The following is a 20,450-nucleotide window of genomic DNA, read 5'->3' as shown; positions in this document are numbered from 1 at the left end:
TGTATTGATGAAGACACATCACATTGCTAAAGACAGTGCCAGTGTCGAGAACAAAAGTGCTAGTGGCAAAGGCCCCATAAAGCATAAACACATTAGAAATACTGCACCAAGTATTCTGTAATACCAATGTAAATGAAAGCTGGTGCTCAACACATGTTGATGTACCGACTACGTACTTAACGGTATATAATCAGCTTACTTGCCGGGTAGCCATGAGACTGGGCAAAGGCATGAAGCAAGTGATCTCAGCTTATATAAACATATGTATACTCTATGTAAACTCACAACTGCATGAGTTTGTTCTACCGTATGAAACACTGTAGTCTACATGAAGCAAATGCAACAATGAGGAACTCCTTCTGGCTTCAAGATGCACAACATCTTTTGTGCCTACAAGCTCCTACTTTACCACTCCCTTAAAGCATTCTGGCAAACAGTGATTGGAATAAACATGACTGCTACTTACATGGGAGGATCCTTCAGTTGTCCTGTCACTATAGCAATTACACCAACTGCAGCTTCTTAGTTAGGGAGACAGATAAGCTTACACCCTCAGAGCTGTTGCTGTTCTTGTTGTGTTACATGTAGACAAAAGTAATGCAATGGATCATTAACCACGCCCACATTTATACCACATTCTTTCAACATCTGAACTATAGACGTCATTTATCACATCACATATATTAATGTCGCAATTATTGCAACAAAGAATACTAGTGCCAGTAGTTAAATCATTGTACAATTGGTACTGCATGCAATCTGTTCAAATGATTGAGGTGGGCAAGGAATCTTTCTGAATCATTTAGTGTGCCAAATGGGTGTCAGATGAGGTGGTGTTTTCGTCTTCCGTCCTCTTCAATGTCTTCATAAATGATTTATTGGCTGATTTGAGAGAGTGTGGCTTTGGTGCGAGATTGGCTGGGCTTCGAGTTGAATGCATACCTTATGCTGATGACATCACACTGATTTCTCCAACTGTTTTTGGGCTTCAGTCTATATTGTCTCTGTGTGAGAACTTGGTGCAAAAGAATATGTTGAAATTCAATGTGAAGAAGACTAAAGTTACGGTTTTCTGCAAGAAGTCTATTATTGGGACAGTCCAGGTCTTTATTTTGATGGCCAGCATTTATATGTGACTAATTCTGCTTTGCATCTAGGACTTTTGTTCAATAGTGTTCGTGATTATCGAATTTCTGAGGAGAAAAGAATAAGGAAACTTTTTGCTGCCACGAACGCAATTTCAAGAAGATTGAGACGAGCATGTAAGCAACAGAGAACGTGGAGGACAATTATGAATAGACAGCTATTCCCTGTACTGGCTAACGAAAGTCATTTGTGGTGTTTTGACAAGAAGTCTTAAATGTCAAACTGTAGATATAGCATAGAGGAAAGTCATCAGGAAAGGGCTTGGAATGAGTAATCGTGATTTGATCAGAGAAAGGTGTGCCACATGGTTAGTGGGAGCAAGTGAAAAGTTAAAATGAGAGCAACTGCTGTTCCTTCATCGGTCACTGCATAGTTGCAATGAGATGGTCTGCAATGTTGCCTGTACATCATGTCTTTGGAATCACTACAGAGAACGTATTCTGCATTCTCTTTGTGCACATAGAAATATCATGAGTTAAAGACATGTAGTTTATTGTATGACAATAGTCTACTGTCCCTGATATCTATTTTATCATCTTTCTGTCTATGTGTTTTGCTGACTGCTTTATGGCACTGTACCTATTTGGTATGACCACAACTAAAGTGAGTTCACGCATTAGAGAGACTGGTGGAATGTGGCCATTTGTGAAACAAAGGTTTTGCCCTCCCGACAGATTGGTATCAATCAAAAGCTCTTCATTGCCGGATCTAATTATGCTCACAGTTGGGCTACAGAGACATAACTGAAGTTAATAGAGCCAATTTCCTGTATTTTAATGCGTTAGGGGCAGAGAAATGCAGGACTAAGGCGGGATTAGGGTTAATTGCATAAAGTTAAGTACATAATTGTTATAGCTAGCAGGCTGTTAACAGTAACCCAACACAGTACAAGTCCCAGTTGGGGTGTCAGTTAGCTAAAAAGAGTGCGTCTAGGATCCATTTCTAGTCTTCATCCTTGAATGAAACTTTCAGTTTCAGACAACGACTAATCTTCTGATTCAGGACCAACTTCAATGACCATCTGCTCTACAACTAACACACCGTGTATTGTCCTGTAATACTTCTCCACCTTCTCACGTACGTGCCTCACGCAGTTTGCCCACTTTTCCACAGTAACGTTTGCTAGACCTTCTCTACACAGGTTTTCCATCGTGTTGTGCTGTGCAGCATATAACTGTAGGTCAGAGGAAGCAGGAAGGTCAAAGTCCTCATAGTGATGTCACCAATGCTCAAGAATGCACTAAATGGCTGGTCAGTTTGGTTTTATTATGGTCAAATTAGTCAAGTTCTCGTGGTTTCCAGACTCTTCTCTGAGCCAGAAGTGAATGAGTGTATGTATCTGGTACATATAGCTGTTCCTAAAAGAGGCAACTGACACATACAACCAGTGAGCACATAGAAACATCCAGGTCTGTTGTCATGGGTTTATAGCAAAAGTACAATTTTTAGTATATCATTGCATCATGAAGCAAACCGCGTTTCAAGCCAGCGAGGCAGCCAGAGGCAACACGTTCATACATACACTTTCATGTAACAATGTAGTTACCTAATTTGTTATTGACATCATACCCTCTGAAACATAGATGTTAATTGCCTCCTGTGACAACATAACATCCGTTTACACAAGCACTACTCCATGGCCTTAGGGTGTACCCTACTTTCCACTAGTCCCTCTAATTGGTGAATGCACTTTACATATATACATGTAAATAAACACAAGGAAATGCTTGTGCTGTTATAATTGCTCCATAATTGAATGTATTTCCTACACAAATTAACAAATTCAATATGTTCTACTCATTAATAGTGACAGTTCCAGAGTTGATCAAGTATATGCTTTAACACACACTAGCTCCAACTTCAATATCATCTTTATCGGGCTAGCTTAATTACGCACCATAGATAGCTCTCTGTTCTTTCCAACAATAAAGGACTTTGATTGGGTTGACATTTTTAGCTTTTCTATGACAAATAGTTGCTATGTGCAAATAATTTGGTAATACACTCTGTTCTGGCCAGGTTTGTGCAAGGTATCCTAAATTACTTTCCGCACTTCACCTCCAGATTCCGGTTTGCAAAACTTGCAACATTACCTTTTCCTCCTATAATAACTCAGATCAAGGGGAAAGTAGAAACTACCAAGACCCCGTAGCAATTAGATAGTCTTCCGTCGACAGCTCTTCCTCCTCCATCTACGTTTGGTGGAAGAGGTCTAAAGGCAAGTCTTTTTTGACAAGATGTTTGTTGCTCTCACTAAGAGCTGACCACATTCTGGTGGGGTAAAAAGGTGTCAACTTGTTTGTCAAAATGCACACAACGTGTGCCATGCATACCATAGTGATAAACTTTTAATGTTCTTGTTGTTTGTCATACCTGACAAAGTAATCCACTTCTACAAGTAGGCAGCTCACCCCTAAAAATATTAAACAACACTGCTAAGAGGTAACGTCTCTGCGTGTTGGATATAGTCTCACAAAGCAGCTCCTCCCCCCTTGCCATCCACTAATAGAATAGAACGGCTGGCTACACAAGACTAGTTTTGGATTCCTTCGGTTGTGAGTTTCTCAATGAGTGCAATTGTAGTAGATGTGAAGTACTAAATGCTTCGCTGCATGCTTGCGTTGCACCAATTGCATTATAACACCAACTAGGTATTAGAGGCAATGCCATCATCACGCACATTTGTACATGTACTTTGCTAATCAAATTAATTAAATTTACTAACATCTTTTCTGGGCAGGCCTATATACCAGTTGTCAACTATAGGTAGCCGCAATTCAATTAAACACAAACAAAGTGAACAAGGCTTCATTCACATCAAAGGCTAGCCTCCCACTATATGACGGCTTTGGAGAAGACTGGATAGACTAGCAAGTATACAGACATAGTGGCTTAGCCGCAAAGATGGATGGCGGAGCGGCCACTGCCAAGATGTAGTGGCCATTGTCAAGGCATAGCAGGCTAGGTGGCAAGCGTAGTAGGCTGTCTATGCCTTAGGATCCCTGGCTAGAACCCTGCACTCTCACAAGCACACAATTAGCAGTAAATACTTCACCTAAGACTGGCTAAGGTCACAGCATCTAAATACCAGTGCTAGACATTGCCATATGTATGACACTGCTCTTGTATTGATTGGTCACATGGTTCGCATGGATGATGATAAACTCCCTAAGACAGTGTAGACAGGCAACTAAAGAAGGGTTTAGACCAGCTGGTGGTACAAAACTTCACTTCCAGTGAAATCATGTGACATCTCTGTACCACACTGGGAAAATGTCGTACTTGACAGGACTTTATGGAGATATTACTGCAAAACCTCGACCAAGTATTTTGAAGACAAACACGTGCAAGCATTACAACAAATGAGGGAAAAAAGCAAAAATCTGTAGTGTCATCAATTAGTGGCAATTACGTCTGTGACATATGTGGCTGCTCTTGCTCAGCGCAAATTGGTGACAGAAAGAGTCCTAATTGAGATTAGTTGTATCGACTACTCATTCCATCATAGCAAATCTACCAGTTGTCAGCAAATACCCTAAACTGCACAAAAGACACTTAGCCAAAGCCAAAGCTTTCTGCTTCACATCAGAGATGTGACCAAGAAGCAGTCTTGCTTACCTAGCATACAGGGCAAGGCTTTTTATTAGCAATGGTAAAATGCCATCTAGACCATAACACTGTTTAGTTTTTATAACATGCAATGCAGAGTTTAATGTTTCTTTACTTATATATTATACCATGGTCATGAGACATGCAACCAATCACAAGTGCCTAATTAGATGGTATGTGATGTATAACACTCATTAGACAAACTGACCAATAAAGAAAGTATTAACCAGAATTACTCACTGCATACTTGCTGAACATTACATCATATAAATGATCTAAAGAATTGCTTGTGATTGGTTGCACATCAAGTGACCATGGCATAAGTTACTTGCTGTATTCTATGATTAGGATGCTATATGGCTCTTAGAAGCACTCGGAGCACGGTTATCGCTAAACCCAGCAACAACTGCTTCTAAAGCCATAGAGCACCCTAATCATACAATAACCTTAAAACACTGGTACTAATTAATATTCAGCGATATCCTAAAAGCAGACTGACAAATGTAAAAAACTATGGCAACGGACAAACCAACAATAAACTCAACTAACACCTGCACACACAAACAGACAGACAAACAGACAGACAGACAAACAGACCAACTGACATTATATACAAACAAGTCGACACATACAAACATAGACTGAAATCACAAAAAACATAGATAAAATGTGCTCCTCAGACCAACTCTTCATGCTTATTAGTTGTATTTAGGCTCCCTTAAAAAGTCCCCAGCGTTCTAACCATCAATATCACGTCATTAAATATAATGACGACAATTACTAACGTCAATTAATAACGTCAATTAATGATGTCATCAAATGTTTGATGTTGAAATATTTGGTAATGACATCATAAAATTACTTTATCTGTTCCCTAGTTGTATTAGAATCAGATGCATGTATATTAGTAGTAGTAGTAGTAGTAGTAGATGATGATGCAAGATTAGACATTTCGGCAAGAGGTTTTTGGGGAGGAAGATTTGAGAAGACATATTTTGATGTCCGGGTGTTTAACCCCAATGCCACCTCGTACACATGTTTTGAAGTTGCATCATGCTATAGAAGACAGGAACAAGAGAAGAAAAGGAAATATGAAGAAAGACTGAGAAAAGTAGAAAATGCTTCCTTTACACCTATTATCCTTTCTTGCACTGGTGGCATGAGCAAGCTTACAACGTCATTTACCAAAAAGCTGGCCTCAATGATATCTGAGAAAAAGGACACTCCATACGGTAGCGTGATCAACTGGCTAAGATGTCGACTCGGGTTCGCACTCCTAAGAGCTTCCATAATGTGCATCAGGGGCAGCAGGTGCAAACGCTACGTCAGGCCGGAAAACAATATTCTCCTGGCTACGTCTGAGGGGCACCTGGCCTCCTCAGCTTAGTGACTTTACTGTACATGACATAGTAGTAGTAAAAGTTGTACTATTGTATATGACAGTAATTGTTTAGTAGTAGTAATAGTTTATTGCCATTCGCTGTAGGTTGCCGTTTGTGTATACGTAGTCTGCTATTGTTTCAAATACACCATATCTTCTCAGTAGTAGTAGTAGTAGTAGTAGTAGTAGTATATTGTTGTACGTAGATATCCTATTTTCCATAGATGAGACAAAATACAATAGACGTAAACTACAATTTTAAAAAGAAGTGCGGTTTGCTAACTGTAACAAAATGTCAGAAGACTCTATGTAAGTCTTGAAGTTACTGCATGATTGGTAGACTATTCACTAGAATTGCCACTTAAAACTTGTTGAATAAACCTCACTGAACATAACCTTGTTGAACATAACACAGACAGACAGACAGATAATACAGTAGATTATTACAATGACAAGTTGACTTAAAACTGAAATTATAAGCTGACCTAAAAGAGTAATGGTGTAAAAACATGAGATTGAAGGTAAACAGTAATTAGTAGAACACCTGCTGCAACAAGTTCATTAGCACTTCTTGTGGAAAAGGTCAACAGAAATTCACCTCAAACATCAACAAGGAGACCACGCACTCCCTAAGATTACCAGATGTCTGACATGAGAATATGTATTGTTCTGTAGCAACTCTGGGACCATCAAGACAACTAATGTCTTTAGATCCCTGATGCCACACTATGCATGCTAAGGCTTTCCAATTCTGTTCCCAACCGTCAATAAATGCTGTTTCCCCACTCCACACGTTCCTTCCCACTCCCAACCATCAAAATGACGGTACTGACCATACTGGCGAGAACACTGAGTCCCTATTTGACACAGGCAGACATACAGACAAGAAAGCAAACAACCAGACAGACAGACCTAGAAAAACAGACAAAGACAAACAAACAATGAAGATACCTTGGTAGACAGACAGGGACAGAAAGAATTGAGATAGACACAAAAACAAGAAAAGATGAGAAAAAACAGATAAAATATGACTAAAAATCAGTGTTTCAGCTGTAGGCTGCTTATTAAGCAGGTATGGCGCCATGCCTGCATGGTCTTAGGATACCATATCCTAATTTGGGGTGTTATGCCCTATTCACTGGTCTGCACTGTATCGTATCTTGAACAAGGAATACTTTAGTTTCTTTAACCCTGCACACCCTCTCCTGCTGTCATACTTCCCGCTTGGAAGTATGAGCTTACCAAAAATTAAGGGTCTAGCTGTGGGAGACTATCTGCAGTCACGCCAACCCCAGCAAGTGGCCCACATGCCTCGTGCAACAGTGTCTGCTTTTGAATCCTGCTGAAATAATGTTTAAATAATATAACAAACACCAATTAAATGAATCCGCATACAAACGCATATGCAGCAAACAAACATGTAAAACAAACACAAACAAACAAACATTTAGAATCAGAAACTATGTAATGTGCAAAAACACTGATAAGACTATGCAACTAGCTAAACTAACTTACTAGAAACTTCAGAGTTTCCACTAAGCCGTTTGAGTAAGGCAGGCCCCCTTGCTTGAATTTTGCATGTCCAGCCTAACGTGCAAGTGAACATTAGCATGTCTCAGTCAAGCATAACAATGTTTCTTCCTCCCACAAGCTGTAGTGCATATGTAAGTTTCCTTGTGCTTACATGAGCCAATAACGCTGCACATGAAGTATTTATTTATTTCGCATTAGCTAACAGTTGCAGACAGGTAAGTTCTGCTGTCTATTTCCAACAACACTTCGCAATCGTAAACATAAATTACACCGTTCTGGTAAGAAACTTTTTCATGAAGTTCACACATCTGATTAGCTAGCTGTTTGTCCATTGTTCCTGGTTGCCACATATAAAGTAAGAAAATACTGCTCTGTGATTGGGCCACACAAAGAAAGCATGGCACATTCCTGCAGCATGACAGACAAAGCCAGCCATATAGTCTGTAGAAAGGAAGTCAGTTCAGACCTATACATTTAGAGTACTTAAGCCCTGTTCATAATACCTACGTTGGCACCAACATCACGGAACAAAACGTTCGTTATGGATGATGTTACAATTTAGCATAGGCCAACGTAGACAACGTGATGTCATGATACCAGACACCGCTTTCCTAGCATTGCTCTTGGCAATAGTGGCTTTGTATGTGTGGGAAGTCACTAGCCACAAGCAAGGGCAGCTTTTGACAACTTCAAGTAGCTTCTCCTCCATATTTACAATTTTGCGCACACTACGGTAACCATGCACGTGGTTCCTTGCTCAATGGCTATTGGTCAAACGTTCCGTTCGGTTCCGTTAGATAGAACACCAACGTAATCTAACGTAACGTAACATGATGAACCATAACCTGGTTGACAAGAAAACGTTCACTATGTTCACTATGTTCACTATGTTCGTTCTGATCCGTTGGTGCCAACATACATAGTGTGAACCGGCCTTTACTCGCAAATTCTTGTCCCGTTTCTTATGGCTCTTAGCTGAAATTAATAAATCAATACACATACCTAGGTAATATTAATAGCTCAATTTCTTGCACAATGCAAAATATACTGACATTGTTATGTATAGACACATGTAATTATGGCTAAAAAATGCTCTGAGTGAATAAGTTCTTTATGACAAGCCAGTATACCATCATGAATTTGGTACAGTTCTCGGATGACTACAGTAGAAGCACTGAGACCAAATTCTAACTTGCAGACATTTCCTATTTGCAGTAACTTTTGGTCCCAAAATGCCCCGTTAAGAAAAATAGGGGAGGAACTGCAACTAAATATTCCAGTATTCAAGATACATTGTTTCTACTACTAGTAATTAAAGCTGTGTTTACACCATTGCTTCTACAGCTATGAGTCTTCAAAGTCCTGAACACCACATACACTAGGAGAAGGAGTTGTCGCAAAAAATTACGAAGATGCACACTATTTTCTTTCTAAACGTGAGACCTGTAAAATGTATTTAAATCCTACATAGCGACTGTCGTTTCGCGTGACAGCAAAGTTCGTAAATAGTCTGTAGTCGTAAGTAGAGCTATCGTATACGGGACATGAAATCACTCATAGTTATGTAATATTAGTTTCCCGTATAAATGTCGTAAAACCAAGAAAGCGATCGATTTCGAGTCAGCAGTTGCAGACAGGTGAGTTCTGTTGTTTATTTCCAACAGGTCCTAGCAATTGCAAACATGAATTACACTGTTCTGGTAATAAAACTCTCTCAAGGAAGTTTCGTGCCTACGGTTGGCTGTTCGTCCATTGCCTTTGATTGCCACGTACGACATAAAGGAATTAATGTTTCATGATTAGGCCACACAAAGGAGGCATGGCACATTCCTGCAGCATGACAGACATAACCAGCCAGCCAGCCAGCCACGTAGTCCCCAGACCGGAAGTCAGTTCAGACCTATACGTTTAGAGTACGCTATTTGCCAAGTCTCGTGACTTTTACAAAGTCCCTTTCCTTATAGGCTCATAGCTGAATTACACGACATCAATACAAGCCAATCATCACATAATATATCACATATAGTATACAACAGCAAAACGGGAGTCACGACAAACCTTCAAGGTATCCTTATCCTGAGCCTTGTACTTCGTCCATGCTTCAGCATACTCTCTGTGTCTCTATATAGACATGACAGTTCCAGCACTTTCTCACACTCACACAAAGCTATCACACACACACACACACACACAAAGCTATCACACACACACACACACACACACACAAAGCTATCACACACACACACACACACACACAAAGCTATCACACACACACACACACACACACAAAGCTATCACACACACACACACACACACACACACAAAGCTATCACACACACACACACACACACACACACACACAAAGCTATCACACACACACACACACACACACACACAAAGCTATCACACACACACACACACACACACACACAAAGCTATCACACACACACACACACACACACACACACAAAGCTATCACACACACACACACACACACACACACACACACACACACACACACACACACACACACACACACACACACACACACACACACACACACACACACACACACACACACACACACACACACACACACACACACACACACACACACACACACACACACACACACACACACACACACACACACACACACACACACACACACACACACACACACACACACACACACACACACACACACACACACACACACACACACACACACACACACACACACACACACACACACACACACACACACACACACACACACACACACACACACACACACACACACACACACACACACACACACACACACACACACACACACACACACACACACACACACACACACACACACACACACACACACACACACACACACACACACACACACACACACACACACACACACACACACACACACACACACACACACACACACACACACACACACACACACACACACACACACACACACACACACACACACACACACACACACACACACACACACACACACACACACACACACACACACACACACACACACACACACACACACACACACACACACACACACACACACACACACACACACACACACACACACACACACACACACACACACACACACACACACACACACACACACACACACACACACACACACACACACACACACACACACACACACACACACACACACACACACACACACACACACACACACACACACACACACACACACACACACACACACACACACACACACACACACACACACACACACACACACACACACACACACACACACACACACACACACACACACACACACACACACACACACACACACACACACACACACACACACACACACACACACACACACACACACACACACACACACACACACACACACACACACACACACACACACACACACACACACACACACACACACACACACACACACACACACACACACACACACACACACACACACACACACACACACACACACACACACACACACACACACACACACACACACACACACACACACACACACACACACACACACACACACACACACACACACACACACACACACACACACACACACACACACACACACACACACACACACACACACACACACACACACACACACACACACACACACACACACACACACACACACACACACACACACACACACACACACACACACACACACACACACACACACACACACACACACACACACACACACACACACACACACACACACACACACACACACACACACACACACACACACACACACACACACACACACACACACACACACACACACACACACACACACACACACACACACACACACACACACACACACACACACACACACACACACACACACACACACACACACACACACACACACACACACACACACACACACACACACACACACACACACACACACACACACACACACACACACACACACACACACACACACACACACACACACACACACACACACACACACACACACACACACACACACACACACACACACACACACACACACACACACACACACACACACACACACACACACACACACACACACACACACACACACACACACACACACACACACACACACACACACACACACACACACACACACACACACACACACACACACACACACACACACACACACACACACACACACACACACACACACACACACACACACACACACACACACACACACACACACACACACACACACACACACACACACACACACACACACACACACACACACACACACACACACACACACACACACACACACACACACACACACACACACACACACACACACACACACACACACACACACACACACACACACACACACACACACACACACACACACACACACACACACACACACACACACACACACACACACACACACACACACACACACACACACACACACACACACACACACACACACACACACACACACACACACACACACACACACACACACACACACACACACACACACACACACACACACACACACACACACACACACACACACACACACACACACACACACACACACACACACACACACACACACACACACACACACACACACACACACACACACACACACACACACACACACACACACACACACACACACACACACACACACACACACACACACACACACACACACACACACACACACACACACACACACACACACACACACACACACACACACACACACACACACACACACACACACACACACACACACACACACACACACACACACACACACACACACACACACACACACACACACACACACACACACACACACACACACACACACACACACACACACACACACACACACACACACACACACACACACACACACACACACACACACACACACACACACACACACACACACACACACACACACACACACACACACACACACACACACACACACACACACACACACACACACACACACACACACACACACACACACACACACACACACACACACACACACACACACACACACACACACACACACACACACACACACACACACACACACACACACACACACACACACACACACACACACACACACACACACACACACACACACACACACACACACACACACACACACACACACACACACACACACACACACACACACACACACACACACACACACACACACACACACACACACACACACACACACACACACACACACACACATCTGCATGCACGCATGAATGCACACACAGGGTAACCGATAAAAGCATGTGCAAACAACAACAACAACACCAACAACAACAATAACAACAACAACAAGCCATACCTTCTGTAAACCTTCTTCTGATTTCACCAATGTTCCCTCTATTTGTTCCCGATAAGCAAACAGCTACGTAGACATTTCCAAACAACAGCATCACATTCTATGTTCAGAGCACCAACATCTACATGACATATCCACCCAACCTTCTTGTATTGTGCCCTCTTTTTAGAAGTAAATTCAGCGAGAGGCTGCGCCACAGTCTGCTGTAGTGATGAAGCCAGTTCAGTGTATGCCTATCATGACAATTAATACTGGTCATATCAGAAAGAGTTAATTAAAAACTACAAAACAGAGACAACTTACAGAGGCTTCTCCTTCTATTTCCATCATCATGGCTTCCCAGATGCTAAAGAAATTTCCCTGTCCAAGGTGACTAAAGCATAAAAACAGGATGGTACATAGTTGGTATGTAAAGATGATACACTATTGGTGTGTAGTCCCTTCAATTGCATAATGTGTTACAGTGCAATTACAACATGAAAGCTGTCACGAATGAAGAAGAACTAAACAGCTGAAGCCTCCCTACCAGCTTCAGTTACAGAACAGCTGCTGCACAAGTACGGGTACCTGCTAATTAAAACAAACAGCATGAGAATGGGGCCAGACACTGATTGACTGGGTTACAGGACTATGAATGTCTGGCACACATAACAATGAGCACATGCCCTGCATTCCAATTGTCTGTCTGTTCCTTGGTCTACAGAGTATTACTGTAACCTTGGCTCATGCATGCCTTTAGTTACTTATGCTGCTGCATTTGCTCTGTTTGCCTGTTGGCAGCAGAGCAATTTCCATATACTTTCAATCTCAATACATAAAAGTAAACTAGTTTCAAATCTTCAATGCAATGGGTTGCACTGCAGTCCACATTAGTAAAAAAACAGTTGCATCGATTGAATAACCGTCTCTGAGAAGCACTAAAGTCCTAAACCTTGGGCTGCTAGCTTTAGGTTAGTGAACATGCAGCTGCTGCACACTCACTGGCACTTACAAAAGTTAATTAACGGTTTATGACGCAATTGTTTGGGCGTGGCACCCTCTTGTGTTTCCTGAGAATTTTACGTGTGTATGTCTCTTTCACAGTCCCTCTGAATGCCAGCAGGCTAGATGTCAAAAAGGCTAGCATGTACCCTAAGTTTGGCTTACACATTTAGCAACAGCAGGCACGTTACCTAAACAATCGGCAACCATCTATGTCAGTTGTGACGATGAACAAATACGCAGCAGAAACAAATACTAGACTACAATTACACACTATTTGAAACTCCAAAGTGTCTGAATGTACCTGAACTACAGTAGCTTTTGCTAAGTTTCGCACTGGTCCGACCCCATTCAAGCACGTTTTGGTTGTATTCATTAGCGATTGCTGTTTCCTGTAGCATTAGATCTGGTCACATATTTGCAAATCAGCACTCTCAAAGAAGAAATGGACTATGACACGCACCACATAATTCGACCTATCCATGCAACTACTTTGTCTTGTAACTTTGGGTTGAGTGGTAGCCTCCCAAAAACCTGTGTAGTGCCGATTCAAACAATAAAGCACCAATGTTTGTTATTGGCCACATCCGCCCTCATGAAAATTTAGCACAACCATTCCCTTCTGCATGGACGGCTAGTACGCATATATGCAGAATAGAAAATACCACCCACATCCCTCTATTGACCCGTCCACATCTGTCTAGTTGTCGAATGGTCAGCAAGACCTATTACCATTTTGTAGAATTACAATTTGAAACAGCTTGCTACAGTCATACCAGGTAGCCAAATGTTTGTGGGTTGTGACCCCTCTGGCCATAGATCTTGGATCTATAGACCTCTGACCGTGATCTTCACCAACCTTCTGGTCATAGATCTTGTATAGATTAATAGTAGGTTTGGTGTTTGGTGTTAAACTCTACATTGCTCCCACCCAGTTGACATGTAGTTCTCTAGATTCACTCCAAAAATCTCCAACTCCCAAACACACTGTATATATCACACTAGCTGATTTGCCCATTCTTTGCACACACAAATTAAGACAAATCCTTGCATATAATGATATACAGGATTACTGTATTTTGCAAAGTTTAACAAATCCGAAAAACAGTGAATGCATGCTTTGGTCAAGGTTTTGACCACAGTCGTTTTTACCACAGTCAGTGTTTTCTTAATGTGTATTTGAGAGCAAAATGTCAGCAACACCTCAGAATTAGTGCAAGGTGTTAATAGAGGTGTGAACACTGCCTACAACATAATAAATGTCAGTAAGCCTACTCTTTTTCGCGTTGCCCTGGCCGATCGTGAATTCCCTATAATTTCGATGTTCTGGAGAAACGATCTTGGTATCATTCAAAACGGCAGAACCTCGCGTTTCTAAAAGTGGAAATGGTTGACATCAATTTCAAAGTTTCCTGCAATGACTCATAATCTTTAAAGATTGATCAGTGGTAGTCTCTGTACTCTGGATGTATACATGTATATCTAACACCCTTGACGTCAACACAATTAACAGTAAAGATCTCACACTCCTCAGCCTGACCTTCCTCAATATCTACTTCTGTCAGTCAGGTCAACGTGAATGTACTACAACTGTAATTGCATTAAATCACAACAACGCCAAGATCTTTCATCATACTCTCACATGAAACAAAGACGGTATACCGTACATGGCGGTCTATTCTGAAAGTAGATAGCACCAAATACAGTGGAGACTGTCAGGATGGGTAAAACAACACGAAATAAGATGGTGAAGAGGAAGACACAGGTGACAAACTTGTACCAAATGCCTGTCCAACATTGTGCTGCCATACACTAACCTTTAGCACTTCTTGCTGTCATTAACAACCATCATGTCCAAGGCAATTAACTACTCATTATCGCCTTAAGAGATGATGATGTCGTTCCTTATTTTTAACAAACAGGTCGTAAAGTTGTATAAATGTTTTATGCATCTCACTGTTAAATATTGGAAATACAGTATAAGATAAGACCAAATAGGAAATAGGAGAATTGGGCAAAGACAACACAAAATCCTAGACAGCCTGTTCCCGTATCTGTGATCAAGTCACATCTAAATCTTGCAGCTATTAAACATTCCCGTTGGATGTCATCACTTCAAAGGTGTTGTTGCACAGGTGTATTGAATGTGTAGCAGCTATTGAATGAGCATACGCCCACCAACAAAGATAGCCGCATTTCGTACAAACCTGGACATCCTCGTAAAATCTAGCTTTTTATCACGGTGCTGGTAATAAACGACAAGCTCCATGTGTACTGTTCAAGGTCAGGAATGGGCATTTCAGGTTTGGTGGAGATCCATTGCGCAATTCTAAAGAAATTCTAGTGTGAAGGAAGCAAGTTCAATCAGCAAGAAATCACATCATTCCAAGAAAATTCTGGAAAGACAACACCAATGTCTACCTTGACTGGACTAGGCTCAAGAGTCCAGCCGGTCACCTCCCCCCTCCGCAGCGGAGAAAGACCGGCTGGAGACATTCACCACTCAAAGAAAACCGCTGCCTCTGCCTCTCTATCCTCCAATCAGGATTTTACATTTGGTTAGTGTTTGTGCATGCACATGTATTCACGATAACTGCTAATAGCAATACCCATCGCTATTGGCTCTCTACTAACGCATTTGTAACTGAGTAGACAATTGCTTTTAGCGTCTGATATCACATTTCGTTAGCTTGTGAGCTACACCTGCATGTAGTCTTCTCCTTTGTCTTCCTTTTCATACTTGGAGGAATAGGCAGCGCATGCAAAACAACTTCTAGCCGCTCAGGGTGTCGTACGTTGCATGCATTGAACGAGTAAACCATCTACAAAGCGTGAAATTTGCACTCAATGCAGGGCGACATGAAGAGCTAAGATTTGCGTACGTTGGTTGACCTTTGGTTGGCCTCTATGGTAAGCTTTGAGTCTAGCGCTCTTAGAACGAGAGACAGACAACAAGAGCTGGAAAGAGCCGACCTGTTATTTGTAGACTTGGATGGCACATGTCGAGACTACACGCACAACATTGCATTTGCATAGCCAGAAACAATGTACCAGACTTATACTTTTGCTAAATTTCGCGCTGGTCCAATGCTATTCAAGCACCGTTTTGGCTGTATTCATTAAGGATCGCTCTGTTTCCTTTTGGGGGAGACACTGTCTACTAGATCCGGTCATGTATTTGCAAATCAGCACGACATCTACGACAATGGGTGACCAGCCAATCACTAGGCACTGTTCAACATGAGAGAAAATTTAGCACAAAGACATCAATTTTGATCACAAACAGTAACATTGTATTTCAAGTACGGCTACCTGGAAATCTACAAGCATCCAATCGTGCTGCCATAGTACACACAAACGTGAAGCATAATCCGAATTATGTACAGGACTTCGTTGCTAACACGAGTCCCTAACAACGGACACTGTTTACATATTGTAGGTATATTGATGCAATATGTATCTCTAAGCACAATTTAGACAGTAAAAGCGAAAGATACAGACATAAAGAATTTATAGCTATAGCGTTGAAGAAAATTGAAAGTCTGACCGAATTCTAAAGCTGTTCTTAAAATAGTAATTTTTATGCTAGAAGTTACGAGTGATGTATGCATAGGAATAACTGTATGTACTGTAGCATTATTTGTGGGTAGGAATAGTACATCTCTACAGTAACTTAAATTATGGGATCTCTATAACATACGAATCTACTGTCTAGACAATAGCAAGTACAATCAATTTCAATCAATTTCAACTCCAGATAGAAGCTACTCCCAATGAGTATTGCTTCGTAGCTTACGTAGGTTCATGTATTTACTAGTTGAAAGCTACGAGTCAAAGGGACAGGACCGCGAAGAAGTCACGTGACTAACAAGGAGCATTATACCAACGGGGTTCTATTTGCCCCAAATATCTGTGGCCAAATATGTCAAAAAATGACCATAGATTAATGGGTGTCACGCTTCAGGAATGTATGGTATGCAAGCAGTGACCAATCACGACATCTTATTCTCTTTTGTGTGGCATGTGGCAATGAAAGACAATGGCCAGGTAGCCAATTACTAGGCGCTGTTTAGCAGGAGAGAAAATCTAGCCAGAAAGACGTCAATATTATAAACAACAGAAACGTTATATTTCAAGTGACGCTACCTGGAAATCTAAGAGCATCCAATCTTGATGACGTAGTACGAGCAAACATGAAGTGTAATGCACGTATTACGTACGGAACTTCGTTGCTAACATGCATCGCCAACTACGTTAATGCGAGTCGACAACTATGAATATAGTAGATATTGTAAAACTGTACATAAATTATTACTACAATATGTATTCAGACACACAAGTTAGACTGTAAAAGCGATAGACAGAGACATGCAGACTCTATACCTATAGCGTTGGAGAAAATTGAAAGTCTGGCCGAATCCTAGGATAAACTTTTCCCAACCTGGTTTTACACGTGACGTCTCGTGACTTCCATACTGCGCCAATTTTAAAATGGAGGCTCTAGGACGAGGGGAGCGAAATGACTGGTGGGGCAGGAGCACCCAGCCAGCAGTACCGTTCCCCACCCTTACCAGCATTGCCAACAAGAGTTGAGACAAATTCGTAGGGGCGGTAGCATCCGCTTCTATCCAGTCTACAATCAGTGGAAGGAGCAGTCGGCAGCCGATGTTACGTAGCTCATGTAAGCTATTTGCATTTACGTAGCTCACGTAAGTCATTTGCATTCAGAGACTGGTTGGGGAAAGGTAAATTTGGAGTATTGCTTTGTAGCCTTCATTTGAAGCGATGCTCAATGGAGATTCATGTATTACTAAAATAGTTAGTGACTATACTGTACCTGTACCTGTAACGAAATTTTGAAGCTCGATCACATCTAAGATAAATGGTTTCATCAAATAACTAAATATTTATAGAACGCACTCTAGCTTTGGACTTTCAATACACATCCAGGAATCAGAATATAACCCTAACCAGGAACCTTCATCAACTTTGATAATGTTAGGTACCTTTGGTCACTTCTTGTTGACAACACACCCATTAACTATGGCCCTGTGTCTGTCTGCCTGTGCCTTGATATGTGTGTTTGTCAATCTGTGTGCCCATCTACAGTACAGTACACATCTAGAAAAAACCTATCAGATTTGACTTACATCAATCACTACCTACATAGGTTGAAAAACCTATACACACTACTGTGGCTACAGATGACAAACAAAAAACACGCAAACAATGTTAGCAAGTGGCAGGCAGAGTAGCCAGAAGATTCTTTACAAATACCGTCAGTAAAACATCATGAATACAAATATATTATTGATGTCAGTTTCATGTTGTTCATTAGATACCATACAACTACTGTCAGCCATTTCATCATGAAAGAACGTAGTGGCAAGAGTAACGAGCAACTAGAAGCATACAAGCACGCACAGGCGCAATAGGAGGCACCCAAGAATAAGACAACTGAAACACTAGATGCTCCTGGTACTACACACTCTGTATACAAAGTTCAATAGTCAAACACTACATCGCCACCTCTAAATTTCCAGCTAATTCGACCAAGAATTAGTTAGAAGCGACCAGGAATGGCTCTCATCCCGCTGACATACAGTACACTGCCAGATTTCTCCCCAATCAACACACACATCCAATTACCTACTAATTATTTGTTGACCCACGTCACATAATTTCTGCTCACCGCTCTTTCTTCAACTCGTCGTTTTTGCGACGAAAACTCTTCACCAGCATCTTCAACTCGCTAGAAAACTTCTCGTATGAAGAGCCAAGTTTGGACGCAAACTCACTCACTAGAGACAGCAGAATCTAGGACGCGGAAGGAAGCCAAAAGGCGAGGCGTGATCAGTCAGACAACTCACTCGTCTCTGAGAGACGGTTGGTTAGAGAGAAATGAGCCTTTAGAGTATCGTTCAGGTCTGTACGGGAGAGGTCAGAGAAAAACGAGATAACTGAGGTCGAGTGCGATTGATCCATATTTCTCAACGAAAGAAAATTACGAAGTGGTGACACTACCAAACCTCGAGGTCAAGCCCGCGTATGCGCGCACTGACCAGTCTAGCGCGCGCAAGTACGTAAAACACAGTCACAAATTATTATGTAGTTTCGTCTGTGCGTGCTTGTATGTGTATCAATTACCTACTTACGATACCCTACACATCAAACTTAACTAGCAACATTCTCGTGATTAGCTAAACATGTAGTCATACATACCTAGCCTCGTACCAGACCCTCTCGCGCCGTCGTGCCCGATTCCCGTATAACACGACAACACGACAACGCCGTGTTATACGGGAGCATGACGAAGTGGTAACCTACTGCCATCTT

The 20,450-nt window shown here is 42.0% G+C and overlaps 1 protein-coding gene across 1 annotated transcript; it reads right to left on the bottom strand.

Moving 5' to 3' along the window:
• Positions 1-18: 18 nt before the first annotated feature.
• Positions 19-20,141, bottom strand: LOC134181535 (uncharacterized). Its single transcript, XM_062648809.1, has 8 exons — positions 19,985-20,141; positions 19,807-19,915; positions 13,437-13,506; positions 13,277-13,366; positions 13,137-13,199; positions 9,728-9,790; positions 8,067-8,077; positions 19-115 (listed from the first exon to the last, which is right to left on the bottom strand). The coding sequence occupies exons 1-8, from the start codon at positions 20,097-20,099 to the stop codon at positions 19-21; spliced, it is 618 nt and encodes a 205-aa protein (XP_062504793.1). The 5' UTR covers positions 20,100-20,141.
• Positions 20,142-20,450: the final 309 nt, after the last annotated feature.

Source organism: Corticium candelabrum, chromosome 6, assembly GCF_963422355.1.
Source record: "Corticium candelabrum chromosome 6, ooCorCand1.1, whole genome shotgun sequence".
NCBI classification, from domain to species: domain Eukaryota; kingdom Metazoa; phylum Porifera; class Homoscleromorpha; order Homosclerophorida; family Plakinidae; genus Corticium; species Corticium candelabrum.
Note: the sequence above shows the minus strand (reverse complement) of the source record. Positions and strands in the feature narration are given on the sequence as shown.

Coding starts and splice junctions, on each gene's coding strand:
- LOC134181535 (XM_062648809.1), bottom strand. CDS start 20,099: ATGGATCAATCGCACTCGACCTCAGTTATCTCGTTTTTCTCTGACCTC. Junction 19,916..19,984: donor CAACCGTCTCTCAGAGACGA/GTGAGTTGTCTG, acceptor TGCTGTCTCTAG/TGAGTGAGTTTGCGTCCAAA. Junction 13,367..13,436: donor AAATAGAAGGAGAAGCCTCT/GTAAGTTGTCTC, acceptor TTGTCATGATAG/GCATACACTGAACTGGCTTC.